This window comes from Apiospora marii, assembly GCF_038362585.1.
Source record: "Apiospora marii strain CBS 49790 chromosome Unknown utg000013l_segment0_segment0, whole genome shotgun sequence".
NCBI classification, from domain to species: Eukaryota; Fungi; Ascomycota; class Sordariomycetes; order Amphisphaeriales; family Apiosporaceae; genus Apiospora; species Apiospora marii.
Genome location: NW_027117384.1, coordinates 3,343,031 through 3,357,813, shown reverse-complemented (window position 1 = coordinate 3,357,813; position 14,783 = coordinate 3,343,031). Strand labels below are relative to the sequence as shown.

Sequence of the window (14,783 nt, the reverse complement as noted above, 5' to 3'; positions counted from 1 at the left end):
GTGTGGATTGCGGCAGTTGGATTAAATCTGGGGATGCCATCCATGTCTTGTCGTCATGAAGCTCCAGAAGCCCCTCTGTTGACGTACACGAGTCGCATGTCAACACTGGGCGATCTAGCACCCTGCATCGGGTGCGCCGGCACTCGTCTGTCATCTCTCGGCACGACTTGTTCCAAAACATGATCCGACTCTTCTCAAGGACGAGATCTTCCTTTACACGCAGTGCATTCCGACCCTTGACACCCATCAGCATCATTCCCAGAGCCACCATGGCAACAGGTGAGAGGGCGCTAAGAGCGCATCTTCCCAAATCCAACATGCTGGCGCTAACAGGGCAATCGCAGGCCAAGCGAACAACCCCGACCTCCGCGCGAGCGCGCTGTTTGACGTGTCGCACGTCACGGCCGTCGTGACGGGCGGCGCGACGGGCATCGGGCTCATGATCACGCAGGCGCTGCAGTCCAACGGCGCCAAAGTGTACATCACGGGCCGGCGGCAGGAGGTGCTGGACAAGACCGTCGAGCTGTACAGCCACGGGCCGGGCCAGATCATCGCGCTGCCGGGCGACGTCAGCAAGAAGAGCGAGGCCGTCCGCCTGGCCAAGGAGATCGGGGACCGGGAGCCCCGGGGGATCCAGCTGCTGGTTAATAATGCGGGGATCGCGCGGGACGACGACACCCGGTACGCGGGCGGCGAGGGGCAGCCCGACATGAGCGACGCGCGGGCCGTCTCGGAGCACTTCCTCCGGAGCACCGAGGAGCAGTGGACCGAGACGATGCGGACCAACGTCATGGGGGCCTACTTCATGTCCGTCGCGTTCCTGCCGCTGCTCGCGAAAGGGCGCGAGGCGACGCCGGGGTACTCGTCGCAGGTGGTCAACGTGTCGTCCATCTCGGGCGCCATGAAGGGGCCCAGCATGGGCCAGCCGGCCTACGCCACGTCCAAGGCGGCGGCGACGCACCTGAGCCGCATGCTGGCGACCATCTTCAAGGACGTGAAGGTGCGCGTCAACGTCATCGCGCCGGGCTTGTTCCCGAGCGAGATGACGGCGGGCGGCAAGTCGGGCGAGGACAACAAGAGCACGCTCTCGATGAAGGCGACGAACCCGTCGGGCCGGCTGGGGGGGAGAGCGATATGGCGGCGACGATTTTGTTCTTGGCGGGGCGGGGCGGGGTGTTTTACAATGGGCAGATTGTGTATCCGGATGGAGGTGAGTTTGGCTGATTGATTGCGGTGCTATGGGGTGAAGACTTGCGTGCTGACTGTGACGACTCTAGGATCTACTCTTATTCAACCGGCTGTGAATAACTAAGTCGCGTTGGCCACGTACATTGTGGTGAGGCAAATGTAATTTGTAAAAATGCTACTGTTCGTGAGATGCAAGCAGGGGCAGCCAGGAATAGCTTGGGGAGTTGTGGATTATTAGAAAACAAAATGAACCGTTGATGTTGTCTAATATGGCAATGATTTTTCATCTGCGGCTTCCTCCCATCCGAGGCACTAGTGGTTTAGTGGTAAAATCCATCGTTGCCATCGATGGGCCCCGCGTTCGATTCGCGGCTAGTGCAACTCTTCTTTTTGCCTTTTGTCCTCCTTTTGGCGATTCTGTCAGATCTGCACAAATGTCACTTATCTACCCGAGCAGATGATGTGTGTTATCGGTCGGTCAGTTTGCCTTTTGCGAATTGAGTTTCTCTTCGTCTAATGTGCCTGCTAGGGCCGCAGGCCGAGCGCATCAGCTCCCGTTGGGTACCCCTCCCACCTGCATTCCGTCTAGCGCTGTGGAGGTCGAAAGCTTGACAGTGACTTCAACTCCCTTTTCTTGGCAGATCAAGTTCTACCTACGCTCGTATCTTCAACCAATCGACTGGGACCATGGTCGCCATTGGGACTGCAACAACCATTGGAAAAGCCATTCAGCGCTTTTCCCAACTCCGCTCTCGTAATACGCAGGAAGCAGTGAGTGTTTGGCGGGCGGTGGTCCAACCTGGCTGACTCAAGTGACTTTGGTCAAGTTTCGGCATCCATGTCGAGAGGAATATTGCTATGGGAATGGAAATGCAGCTGCAGTAGCAAAAACAGCCACCTGCTGGCCCCCTCTTACCCTCAAGCGGGGTATGCGCGAAGCGTAGCAGCTGCGCGTCCGAAAAGGCACCCAAACCTGACGAGCTCTATCTCTATAACCAGTCCGACGCAGTAGAAGGAAGTAAGGTCAAGTTACACTGCCCTCATCTTTGTACCAACCTTCAAAGCGCTTCTGGATTCTTCTTACTGCAAGAGTTATGGATTCACTCCATCCTGGTGCAAGTGGATGCCGCGGTGAAGTTGGTAGCCGTGACGCACTTCAGGTCTAAGGAGCACGCCCCTTGGCAAGTCCACGACTCCATGCAGCCGGTCAGGCAGCATGAGCTCACCGGGGTTCCGGAAACGCTCATGGTCGTCCCGGATCTGAGCCGCGCTATGCACGGATACGGGTCTTCGCAGTCGTTGTGGTCTCTGCAGGCAGCGCCGGGACAGTTGCTGTGGCACCCTTGTTCCTCGACGAAGGCCTTTTCACAGCCCAGGTCGCAGTAGAATGGGTCGACCGGCCGCGTAACCAAAGGGATGGTAGCCGAAGTCTGGGATACCTCCTTTGCCGTGGTTGGGGATGCCACGCCCGGCGCGGAGGAGCCTGGTGAGGCCGCGTGTTGGTTATCCGTTCTGGGAACGTACGAAATGCGCATTAGTACACGTCAGAACTGGGGGAACATGACCGTTAAGTCCTACTTACGGGGCATTTGAGCTGCCTTTCAGACCCAGGCCCAATCCCAATCCGAGGCTTACGATCGCCACCATCGCGACCAATGCGATGGTTGCAAACACCTGTGTCCGATGTCTATCGAGCCATATATGCACACCACTTTGGGTGTTGGTGTTACTTATCCTGGTGCCATTGTGCTGGGCACCTCGGCCAAAATGGTGATTGCCGTCGTAAAGTGGCCTGTTTGAGATATGTCGTGGCGGCAACTGTTGCGACATCGTGGTTCAAGTTCATGCAATAGTCTGTCCAACGACTTTGCCGTAATGCTTGCATCTACATGTGACAAGCAATAAGCAATAGTTATGTAGTAGAGATCTTTTGTCCAGATCAGCTTGTCATAGAAGGGGGGCGACAGATGACTTACGGGAATTCCTAGTATCTAAAGAGGCCATGTAGAGAAATCTTAGTCTCATTGGGTGGGAATAAAAAGGATTGGCGGCATCGCCATCATCAGGATAGAGATTGAACCTCGGCTATTTTATTTTTAGGAAACCTCTATTTGCACTGCGAATGTACGTCTGTCCGATGCTATGAATTATTACTCCTACGAAGTATCTGGGGTGTGAAATAAAGAGTTGAAACGTATCGTTACCTTCTAATTTTACTACCTACTGCGTTAATATCGAATCAACAGACTACTGTGCGTTGACGTTGCACTTCAGTTTCTATTTCCGTCTCCTAAACATACGACGCGGCTGGGGTGTTTGAATTCAAACTGTGCATGTTCGTCTTCCGCCCCTGATTCAGTGTCACCGTGCATAACAGTATAGGACTAGGGTCCGCGATACTACCCCCAGATTCCCCAGCCAGAGGGGAGCCCACACGATGTACGTACATGGCAGGGGTCCCCTACGCCATTGGGCTGGTAACGTGCCAATGCTTCTCACCTTGGCATTTCCTAGGATAGAGGAAAGAACTCTTTCTCCGACGATGCGACTGCGTATGCAGAGACTAGGTATCTCAATCAAAAAGTCTCCCTTTACTTTCCACCGGGGCACTTGAGATTCTCGGATCCTCAACAGCTCATGATTGGAATATTGCCATGTCGTTACTCGCGCACATATGAACGATGGGTGCAGGTCATGATTGGACATACGACCCAATTGACGCCCGGTTTCTAGAGCACCCCAAATGGAAGAACCATAACTGGAATAAGGCTCTGGGGGAAGATCAGGCTCTGCAGCCGCCACACATTCATGTGTTGTATTTTTGATCGGTGTTACGTTCCATTGCATCGAGGCGCAAGCTCTTCTCCCTGCTGAACCTATGAGCTTACTGTATTAAAAGGAAGTTGCATGGACATCCCCGAAATTTGAAGCAACATATTAGAGTCGACCAAGGCCACTCTGCACTGCATTCAAAACAAACTGAGATTTGGGTATACCGCCCGACGACCTACTTTTCTCGAAGCTTCTATATTTGTTAAGCCTGATAGAAATTGAGAGTAAAAGAAAAAGAAAGAAGAAGAAGAAGAAAGCACTCGCGCTGGATAAGGCTGAGGCTGGAGCTGGCTGACGTAATAATCTCCAGGCGCAATACAATAAGCATCTCACGTGAGGTCTGTTTGTGCCACTGCAAAGTAATTTTGGACAGGCTTCATCAAATCCTGCTGATACAATGGCCGAGGTGCTAGCCGCTGTGGTAACTGCCGCGCAGGCAGCAGAGTACTGTTTGAAATTATGCGGCCTTTTCGACCGCCTCTACCATGCCACTGCGACCTTGCGAGAGTATCAGGAGAGGATCCTGGAGCTAACCCCCCTCCTTCGAAAAATCCGCCAGGAACCGTCCCTCGACACACCTGAGATAACCAGCTGCACCCGGTCTATTGCAGCGATCCTCGAACCCCTCACTTTTCTCAATAAAAGGCGACGCACCCGATTTCTTGACTCGATTACTTTCGTGCTTAAACAAAAACATTTCAGTCGCGTCTTTGACTCTATTGGGGAGAAGAAAAGCACGCTCGCTTTGTATATCTCTACAGTAATACTTAATGAAGTCCGCATTGGATTGAGAGCTTCACGACATCCAGACACGAGGGCAATGGATTACTACCAGGAGGAGGAGCGGGAGCCGATACCTGGAGACGGAGACGAGGGTGGAAGTGGGAGGGGGCAGGGGGCTGAGAGCGGAGGTGAAAGCGACACCACAATCTCAATCGAGGGAGAGCGAGCACAGAACACGGAGGATAGCACCACCATGTCAGATCAGTGCTGCCAAAGCGGCGCAATCCTCCATATACCCCGACAGAATCTGCAGCATTCGAGCGATCCCCGTTTCCTTTCCATCCAAAACAGCACTACCTGCCAGCCTAGCAAAAATGCCGATGATGCGGAGTCACCCGCCTACCAAGACAACATCATGACTGGGGAAGGACACATGCACAACGGCTACAAGGTGATAGTCCCCGTCACCGATGAGCGCATGGGCGAATTGACAAAGGACGCTGTATTCAGCGGCAACATCAAGGAACAAACACCAGGACCGAATGCCCGTGACACAATGCATAACGGTGTGGACTTCAAGAATGAGGGCCATCCTGCTAGGCACTTTGCCAAATTCCGTGGTAATGTCATGAAGGCGAACGGCGAGATGCATAATGGGGACACCATCCGGTAGGCAGGCCGAGGCTATGGAGACCGGAGAGAGGTGGGGGATAAGTCCTGAGTGTAGGGATCTGGGAGGGTTACGTTCCGGGGAGGGGGCACTTCTTTCATTGGATCAATCTCCTGCTTGTCATGCATACGGAACTCAGACCGTGGCGCAAACTGGCCACCAGTCATTACCGCTGTGCCAATCATTTTAGGTGTACACGCCCTTAGCATATCTGTTCTATTACATCCCACATTCCTTCAAGCTTTGTCGCCAGGTTCATATGTTTGGAGAACCCGATAACCTGGTCCGAGAGGCCTTTGAAAACTTGTTGTCATGAAATAGGGGGCGAAAGCATGTGAACTAGTCCCGAAGCCTTTACACCAGCCACATTTCGGCATCTCGCGCGCGCGCACACACACACCTTGCTCTCGGCATTGTATCGAGAGGCACAGCCGTGTACATAGATGCGTCCTCAACCGTCGGCCCCAACGCCCTTCTCTCGACATGGAACCGACGCTAGACTCTTTCCCTCCTGTCTCAATATCGCTAGCTACCTGCCCCTCGCAAGATCGCCCCCTCGCCAGCCTGCTCCAATCCCTTTGTCCACGCTAATACCCTCTTCCCCACGCGCGTCATAACCGGGAAAGCCACTGCCAGCGACGCAGCCTTTTCGGTTCTGTAATCCAACTTTAGTTCACGTGAGAGATTTTGAAACCTCCAGGAACTCTGGTTTGGAAGAAACCTTTCGGGTCGTACTTGGCCGAGACCTTTTTCATGAATGCCACGTTCTAGTTCGAGATACCTTGGTCAGCTATAACAGCAGGGGAGATAGTGACTCGAAAAAAATCTCACCTCTGGACCATATGACTTGAGAGGGTCCTGTGATGGGTCGGCGTAGTTGAGGTACCGCCACTGCGTCGCCGCCCCGATGGACTCGGCATAGTCCTCGAGCTCGGCCACGATGTCCACGATCTTGCTATGGAACAAGGCCTCGGCCTCCCGGGTCTTGACGTAGGCCTCGAATTGGCAGAGGATCGAGTTCTCGGTCAGGGTCTTGTCCACGCCGAGCACGTTGCCGCCGGGGTTCTTTTGGGCGTAGTGCTTCGGGAGCTGCTGGAAAATGAGAAGGACACGGTTCATGTCGGCTTCCCCCTGACTCTCGGCAACGAGGTTCTCGAACAGTTCGGTTGCCTTATCAGTGAGAAGCTTGTTGTTCTGGAAACATAGGGAGAACCAGACGTCACTACGCAAACGGTCAAGTCAGTCCTAAAAGAAGCAAGGTTGAACACTGGCATTATGAGACTAACCGTTCGCCACCAGCGTCTGAAAGACCAACCACCATCTCGCCGTACGTCTGCGTTTTCCGGGTATCGTATACCCAGGGCACTGCGGCCATGGGCGCAAATGAAGTGGAGTTGGTGGCACCGTCCACATTGACGGCGATGGAACTGACCGTCTTGGATTTGGTTGGTGCATCGTAGCTGAGAACCACAATCTGGCTATCTGCAGGATGCTGCTCGTTGATGTTGACCAACCGAATGAACGAGTCCACGATGGTCTGCCTGTGGTCCCAAGTTGCTGTGGCCAGGCCGCCGTAGAGCTTGCCCGCCGGGAATGCGGCGAAGTCGAATCGTGTCACGATGCCAAAGTTGCCGCTGCCTCCTTTGAGGGCTTTGAAGAGGTCCCGGTTCTGCTTGGCGTTGGCGTTGACGACCTGGCCGTCGGCCAAGACGACCTCGTAGTTCACCACGCCGTCGCAGGTGAAGCCGTGTCGACCAGAGTGGAAGGACAAGCCGCCGCCGAGGGTGAGGCCGGCGACGCCGACGGTGGAGACGCGACCCGCAGTGATGGAGAGCCCGTACTTCTCTACTTCAAGAAGGGCAGGTTCCCATCTTGAGCCGGCACCAATGGCAGCAATGAGCTTATAGCGGGTTGAGTTAGCTCCCGCTCCTTCAGTACATGAAAAAGAGGACTCAACTTACAGCACTATTGGACTTGCTTGGCTCATGCACCTGGGTCTGGCTTAGAAGACTCAGGTCTATAGTGACACCATCGGCAATATTGTTGTTGGGCCAAACGCTGTGGCCACCACCTCGTACGGCGACGCGGGCCGAGGGAAGTTTCGACAGGACTTTGATGGCGCGGGACACGTCATTCGCCGTTTGGGGCCGGTAGACGCAGGCCGGCTTGATCTCCCGGACGTCAAGGGAGTAGTACGAGCTCAAGCTGGCCTGGTAGCCGTCTCCTGGAGTGGAGGGAAACAAGACGTTGTTTCCCAAGTCAGCGGTTACAAGGGCTTTGCACTGCGCCGCAGTATCAGCAACTGAGCAACTGTGGCGAATGTTGGCTGACTTACACTGAGTAGACCGTCAGATGGAGCTGTGGTTGTCTCGGATGCGGCACCGACAGCAGCCAATCCCGCAAGGGCGGCGTGAAATAGAGTAGAGAGCATGGCGACTATGATTGTGATTGGAGATTGACCGAAAAATTATGTCTTCACGTAGAATGGTGCCCAAATAGCTGCGCGGGAAGGGCGTTTCTTAAGAGAAGTCGTTAACCTCGTGCGTACCCGAAGAGATCTCCTTGCTTTAGCAATCTCGGAAGTGGGTACTGCGATATCGTATGGTTCCCCATGGGTGCAGAGTCTCCCCCTAGTCTATGTTTGATTGATTAAGAGGCCCGAATGCATGTCGGCATCCGAACGACCAGGGGCTGAAAATCTGCACTAACATGTGACCTCGAGATGCAGCAAACAGTTCCAGCAGTTCGGTAGCGTTTGAATTTCATCGAGTAGAACCTCATTCTTTTTCCATATTTCTACGACCTAGTTTGATTCAACCATGGAAAGCACCAGTTGTCAAATGCCCTCGCAGGTGATTTACATCTGTTCAGTACCAAGTGTACACTGGGACATGAAAATTAATACGACAGCAATCATGCATCATATAAAGATGCATACTGCCTCTGCAGGTATAGCAAACAGGTGACGGTCTAGATGATAGACCCTTGCTGCTTCGGGCAATCCGATGCTATAATTGGTGACCCCTCACTTCCTCGCTAATGCAGTTGACATAATATCAACACTCGGTACGGAGCATCGTGCTTTCGCGTCCTAGTTCACGTTTATTGGACCTCTACCTGATGCCCTAGATCATAGAACGATCATGAAGCAAGGCATCTTGACAACCTTCGAGAGCACATATCCGGGCCCCTGCATGTGTCACTTGAGCCATGAAGACACGAGTATCGGCAAATATGCAATACGAACACTGTCCTGTGCAGATGTTTCATTGTTATTGTAATCGAGAGGGAGGACGCAAACAGCTAGGCCTCTTACTTCGATCGCGAGTTGCAGTGCAGTCAGTATAGAAAATTCAAAGCGTTGAGGTATATCGCGATCTTGAAAATCATTGTATAAGGGATCAATGCGACCCTCGTGACGTTCGCTGGGTATTCCCACCAAGCCGTTAGCATCCTTCATGATGGGCAACATGTACAGTGGACCGATGAAACAGCGCTCTCCGGAATCCGAAGGCTCGGTTTTCGCCAGAATCGTCTCGTCCAACTTTGCCCCTGGACAACCCCAAGTCGTCGTTGATGCTTCAATATGGGCCATGTTTACTTTCTCGACCCTTTTCATCACTCTTCGATTCTATTGCCGACTTGTCCGGTCTGGGAGGCTCTTGCCCGATGACTACGTCCTAGCCGCGGGATGGGTCTGCATGCTCGCATCTGCGTCTTTACTGACAAAGTTGATGAGCCTGGGGTTTATGGACACCTCTTTCAATCCCGACCAGATCATTCTGTTCCTCCGATCTTCCCAGAGTAAGTCAAACGCTTACGACTTTGGACCATGCGTAGACTTTTGCGCACGGGCTAATAGCAACGAAAACAGCTTGTAACATGGTAGCATTGTCCCTGACGAAAACCTCATTTGCGGTGACCTTGATCCCCATCACCCGAGAGTGGAAGAGATATCTTGTTTGGTTCATCATAGGCAGTATCAGCCTAGCCTTTATCATCCACTCGATACTCTTGTGGCGGCCTATGTGCCTGGCCACATCTTCTTACGACCTGCCAGTCAGCTGCTGGGATGCGACTCGCGCCGTGATACTCAACATCTTCAGCTCCCTCTACTCGAGTCTGGCGGACTTCGTGCTGGCTCTGTTACCTGTGAGTTCACGCCGTTGCTCCAGCCCCGACGCACGAAACCGACTGAGCGAATGAACAGTGGCGGGTCCTTATGGATCTACAGATGAAGAGATCGGAGAAGATCAGCGTGGCTGTGGGAATGAGCTTCGGCATAATGTGAGTGGAATAGACCGACCAGTGGTGGCGAGAATGATACTGATATTTTGCAGCGCAGGTATCACTGGTGTCGTGAAAGTCGTGCGAAGCGCCACCACGCTGGATTTCAACGCCTCCGACTGTAGGTTCTGCATCTGAGCAACAGCCAACGCATACATGGGTGCCTCACAAAGCTAACGCGCCGGTGCTCGTAGTCCAGTACAACCTCATATCGTTCTGGATCTTCTCCTTGGCCGAGCCCAACGCAACTCTCGTCGCAGCGTGCGTCCCGGTACTCCGCGTGATGTTCAGGGATGCGAAGACGACGTACTACCGCTCAAAGTCCCCTTCGACTGGGGGCTACATCCGGCCGACCAACCATAACACGGGGGCGTTTGCGGCGAAAGACCCGAATTTTGTGGACACACGTAGTGAGCGTAGAATCCTCGATGGTGGCATTATTCGGACAAGAGAGATAGCCATAGACTTTGACGAAGATCGAAGTTTTGAGATGTGGGAGCACTCACCCGCACAGAAACATTCTCGAGTGAGTCACAAAACACATCTATGAAAGCACTGGACCTATGTATGCTCGCATTGGGACACTTTAAGCCCTGCCGGAATAACCAGGCAGCCTTCGGGGCCGGCCGTCTTAAAGCATGCACTTCTGCGCTCGGCTGATGTCAGACTTGGGACTCGTGGTAAACTCGGTGGGAGACAGAACATGAAACTAGATGGTTCCGAATCGAATTATATTACAGTATGGAGAAAGTCAACCCGTGCAAACTATACAGATTGAGGTTGCTGAAGGAATAGGACTAGAACTTTTGCGAAGCAATTATCGCACTTGACCAAGCAGTATTATTCGCCATGCTTCAGGGGCCCCATGCCCCACTAGCAGCACTGTGGCGCCGCCCATATTAGTGACGATGCACTGTGTACCGATCTGCACTCTTTGATCTCAGCTGCATTTGACCAAAATCTTGCATGCTATCTCGACTACGGCGGTGGGTGCTCAGCATCCTTTGCATTAATCGGTCGGGATTATTGATTGCAATTTCTCAGAGAGCCTTCTGCCACTTGCGACTACTTAATGGTGCATACTGTTAGTAAGCACAGTCTTCACACATTGAAAGCCCCAAAACCGAGCCTAACCCAAATCGTCCGACACTGCATATGCACATGTATGTAAGTACTTACCCGACTGCGAGAATCTGGGAAGACGTACTCTGTACGCTGAGGAAACAGTTGGGGCACGACAAAACTTACGTCAGCTGCCAATTTGATCTGCCTCCTGGAGCCGAAGCCCAGCCTGTTCATATTTCCACCTTAAGCACATTTGCCTGTCTTTTCCAACAACAACAGACGTCACCATGACTTGCAGCGATGTCGGGACTACAAATCCTGACATAGCTGGATTAGGGGTTCGTGCATTTTGTTTCACCAGTTTTTGGAAACCAGTCTCATGTTAACACAACTCACGCAGATCATCCTATCGTTCACGATACAGGCTGGTCTATCGGTTCTCCTCTCAGCTTGGTCGTTCTGGATTGAATATCGACGTCAAATATACAATGAACTCTTCATCACTCCGCCTCGAGACATGCCGAGTCAGCGCAACGTACAAAACGGGCAAAGTCAAGCTGCAGAGGATAGGCACGGTGGCAATGATCCCGAGCATCACATGGGAATTACCGATGGGCATAGCTTGAACTGCAACTCTACGACCTTCTCGGCGCCCATCTTTACAGTGGCTAGAATTCCACGCACAAATACCAAGCTTGGGATTAGGCTAGTCCACCGAGTCCTGACGGTAATTGGCACGACACAGCTACTCAATGGTTAGTGATGATGGGTCTCTGTTGACTATTGTCCACTTACCATGTCTTGGAAGGCATCTCGCTCGTCATCGGCGCCTTGGCCCAGCATCAAACACTGAGTCTTTATCATTTCCATATTATATATGATATTGTCAGCTTCACAGGGTAAGATAGGAATATCAGACTCCTAGAATGCGCTGTAGCAGGCTAATACCTTAGCAGTATTTCTGCTGCTGCTGCTGTGGCAACAACCTCCAGTCGAACAAAGGGCTTCCTCTTTACCGGTCTGCTACTAACAGTATTCATGTTACTGTACCTTCTGTTCATTATCATATTCGGCCGAGTGTTACAATCATGGGATGATGGTGTTTCTGGGCGGTGTTACATGACCAGCGCCATATCATCACCTGCTTCAGCTCATCCATTAGTCGACCATGCTTACCTAGCCGTTACAGCCATTTACATGTTCGGCAGTTTGTTCTTTTGCATCCCAGGAGCACGAGCCATGTGGTTAAATCCATCAAAATTCAGCCCCCAGAGTGGCAGGTATCTTCTGACAAAAATGACAATGGGCTATTCTTTTAACCCTGCCCGCATTGATTCAGTTCTTGGACTGGCTCTAATGCAGTATCCGCTCCACGGCTACATGGTCTATGCGCTTCGGCTTTCCAACGAAAAGCACCTCTCAGGGAACTCGGAGAATGAATGGGGATTCGGCCAGATTGTGGCTTTGATTTCAATTGTAGCAGTGTTTCTTGAATGTATCAAAGCTGTCGCGGGTAAGATCAAAATGATACACACTCCTATGTCCACTATCCAGCTGATGCCAGGACAGAATACAACCTACTGAAGAAGCCGCCAGAGGCTCTTGTTGATACTGAAAGGTCTTCAGGCTTTGTCAACTTTTTTCGCGCCTTGTTTCTCGAAACTGACGAGGTGCCCGGCCCCGTGCTGCCAGAGAGAATTCAGCCAATGCTTCCCAATGAACACGAACTTACGGTTCTCGCGACACCTAACAATTTGCCAGAGAGACCAGAGAGACCACGATCATCGCCTGCTACCTTTTAAGTTCGATTAGAATGAGTTTATACGGGGAGTTTATCATATTCCGTTGGCGATTGTTACCTTCTGTGCTTCTACATATCGTCTATCTAGATGCCTCTTAGCATACTATATTTCCAACCTTGAAGCATGATCCCAACTTACTTCGCGTCTCCCTATTAAAGCTGGTTCCCGAGTTACGCTACGTTGGAGTGTTTGGTAATCAAGCCCGTAGCCAGTATGTCTATAGCAACATCACCGAAGTAATATCGCTCATTGACCCCTGAGGTCCGCGAACCGCCTTTTACGGATATTTACCCACAGCACACCTTCGCTATACTGACCCAAGTCTTACGGATTCAGGCCACGACTATGGGAGGTGTATCAAGCAAGATCCCAAATAGCACAGTGGCTCACTCTTCGGCCGGGTTCTTCAAGACTCTAGGCAAAGTAGACGGGCATGCCGATGGGAAGAGGCAACATAGTGTCGAATACTTCATGACCGAGACTCAATCTGGCATCCAGGCTCCACGACATGCATCATGCGCCAGGCTGTGGCCCTACGACCGACGTCTCGCTCTGGGCTGTTGTTGTTGCACTATTCAACGTGAGGGGAGTCGCCGCAAAGGCGGACGGCTCCTAGTCTCCCAGAGGGCATTTGGACGTGATGGGCTGGTGTAAGCCGGCGATGTGAGGGCAAGGAAAGCTGATCCGACGTAATGATCACACCAAGCCATGGCTTAATGTGCTGGAAACAAGGTAGCGCCAAAAGACGCAATTCAGAGTCAGAGAGGTCACTATCCAGATAAACAGCAAGCTGTATGGGATTGGCGGCGTCATCGTAACACCAATATCCTGACAGTGGAAAGCGGGGCGCCAAACAGCCACAAATATGAGAAAGATCCAATGTATTAAGGTAATCGGCGATCTTTTGCAGGATGGCAACGAAAGGCGCGTTCAGCTCGGGCTTGGCGCATATCAGCTGTGATGTGCCACTCTTCATTGGGGCTGTTTTAGGCACTGTACTCGAAATGCAGCCACGTTAGTTTTTCTTATTCTAACTTGTTTGGGTGCTCAACTACGGTATCGTCATCTAATCTCACGCGATAACATATAGCCGTGAAGTGCAGTACTGTAGGTGATGCGGACTCTGACATAAGTGGTATGGGTGTACGTATTGGACCATTTTCACATTGAAGTCTTATATCTACTGACCTAGCGACAATAAATTATTGCTGCATTTACAGCTTGAGCTATCTTGTTCATAATTCTCTCGGTCTTCTCGTTCCCCAACTCGGTATAAAACGCTAGGGCTATATCGTTCTGCATCTGGCTGCCCATATGGTGCGCATCTCATGTGGCAACTCCCGAAAACGGGATCGCTTTAGGTTTGCGATAGTGTCGACTTCAAACGGGATGTCACATGGCCATTGTGGTAAATATATCGAAATCAAAGTCGTAAAAGGACCGAGATTTATCATAGTGGGACGGCTCGTCTAGTGTCGGCCCGCAACCCCCCTATCTCCCTAGACGACGGCTCTAGGTAAAGCTGCGAAGCCAGGTCGACGGGACGACAAGGCTTCGAAAGACCGAATCGATAGTGGTGAATCTATCTCAGAATTCCCGCGTAGGCCTGCTGCGCCTTCCTGATATGCAACAGCGCCGCTTCCAGGTCCGCGGTCGCTGGCATGAGGGCAAGGCATTTCTCGGTCAAGACCAGCGCCTCCCACGATACGGTGTAGTGATCCCTACCGCACGGGTCCTTCGCGATCGATCTGAACTCCTCGCTATCCCGTTGCAGGATCTCTTCCGAAGTGTACGTCCCGGAGACCCTGGTCGCATAGTAGAGACCAAAGAGGGAAGTCGCCGCGTTGAAGGTTGACACCCAGTCGGGGCGGTAGATGGATATGAAGACAGCGATAGCGGGGGCAAGCAGGAGCCAGGCGACTATCGCCCGGTGCAGCGCGGTGGTGGGGTTTAGCAAAGCGGCGTGCGCCTCGGGGGCCAGGGTCAGGAGAAGCAGCCAGCCCGAAAGAGGGGCGACTAGGTGCCACGGAAACGGGTGCGACATGTTGTGTGTAGAGTTAGAGCTTGGTGGGAATGGTAGTGGCGGTCGATTATGATGAAGAGCGAAATGGCCCCTGGAAGTGAAATGTTGATTCGTCGGGGTCGGAAATTTAAGCAGGCTTTGAGCCAGAGAGGTAACCGGAGAGAGATGGAGAGCCACCACGGCCACGTCGCCC

The 14,783-nt window shown here is 52.4% G+C and overlaps 7 protein-coding genes across 7 annotated transcripts; 4 read left to right on the top strand and 3 right to left on the bottom strand.

Annotated features, from left to right (window-relative positions):
* Positions 1-269: 269 nt before the first annotated feature.
* PG985_016153 (uncharacterized protein) lies at positions 270-1,228 on the top strand (the record flags this gene model as incomplete). The annotated part of the gene is made up of 2 exons (XM_066835919.1): positions 270-279; positions 345-1,228. The coding sequence occupies 2 exons, from the start codon at positions 270-272 to the stop codon at positions 1,226-1,228; spliced, it is 894 nt and encodes a 297-aa protein (XP_066677122.1).
* Positions 1,229-2,288: 1,060 nt separating this feature from the next.
* On the bottom strand, positions 2,289-2,835 carry PG985_016152 (uncharacterized protein; the record flags this gene model as incomplete). The annotated part of the gene is made up of 2 exons (XM_066835918.1): positions 2,289-2,700; positions 2,771-2,835. The coding sequence occupies 2 exons, from the start codon at positions 2,833-2,835 to the stop codon at positions 2,289-2,291; spliced, it is 477 nt and encodes a 158-aa protein (XP_066677121.1).
* Positions 2,836-4,417: 1,582 nt separating this feature from the next.
* PG985_016151 (uncharacterized protein) lies at positions 4,418-5,416 on the top strand (the record flags this gene model as incomplete). The annotated part of the gene is made up of 1 exon (XM_066835917.1): positions 4,418-5,416. One exon carries the CDS (start codon positions 4,418-4,420, stop codon positions 5,414-5,416), a length of 999 nt encoding a protein of 332 aa, XP_066677120.1.
* Positions 5,417-6,081: 665 nt separating this feature from the next.
* PG985_016150 (Bifunctional solanapyrone synthase) lies at positions 6,082-7,844 on the bottom strand (the record flags this gene model as incomplete). The annotated part of the gene is made up of 5 exons (XM_066835916.1): positions 6,082-6,180; positions 6,245-6,635; positions 6,700-7,313; positions 7,375-7,695; positions 7,749-7,844. The coding sequence occupies 5 exons, from the start codon at positions 7,842-7,844 to the stop codon at positions 6,082-6,084; spliced, it is 1,521 nt and encodes a 506-aa protein (XP_066677119.1).
* Positions 7,845-8,883: 1,039 nt separating this feature from the next.
* Positions 8,884-10,250, top strand: PG985_016149 (uncharacterized protein; the record flags this gene model as incomplete). Its single annotated transcript, XM_066835915.1, has 5 exons — positions 8,884-9,217; positions 9,288-9,565; positions 9,624-9,700; positions 9,754-9,821; positions 9,895-10,250. 5 exons carry the CDS (start codon positions 8,884-8,886, stop codon positions 10,248-10,250), a joined length of 1,113 nt encoding a protein of 370 aa, XP_066677118.1.
* Positions 10,251-11,052: 802 nt separating this feature from the next.
* PG985_016148 (uncharacterized protein) lies at positions 11,053-12,567 on the top strand (the record flags this gene model as incomplete). Its single annotated transcript, XM_066835914.1, has 5 exons — positions 11,053-11,103; positions 11,166-11,520; positions 11,574-11,664; positions 11,722-12,278; positions 12,320-12,567. The coding sequence occupies 5 exons, from the start codon at positions 11,053-11,055 to the stop codon at positions 12,565-12,567; spliced, it is 1,302 nt and encodes a 433-aa protein (XP_066677117.1).
* A 1,582-nt stretch (positions 12,568-14,149) lies between these two features.
* PG985_016147 (uncharacterized protein) lies at positions 14,150-14,611 on the bottom strand (the record flags this gene model as incomplete). Its single annotated transcript, XM_066835913.1, has 1 exon — positions 14,150-14,611. The coding sequence occupies one exon, from the start codon at positions 14,609-14,611 to the stop codon at positions 14,150-14,152; it is 462 nt and encodes a 153-aa protein (XP_066677116.1).
* Positions 14,612-14,783: the final 172 nt, after the last annotated feature.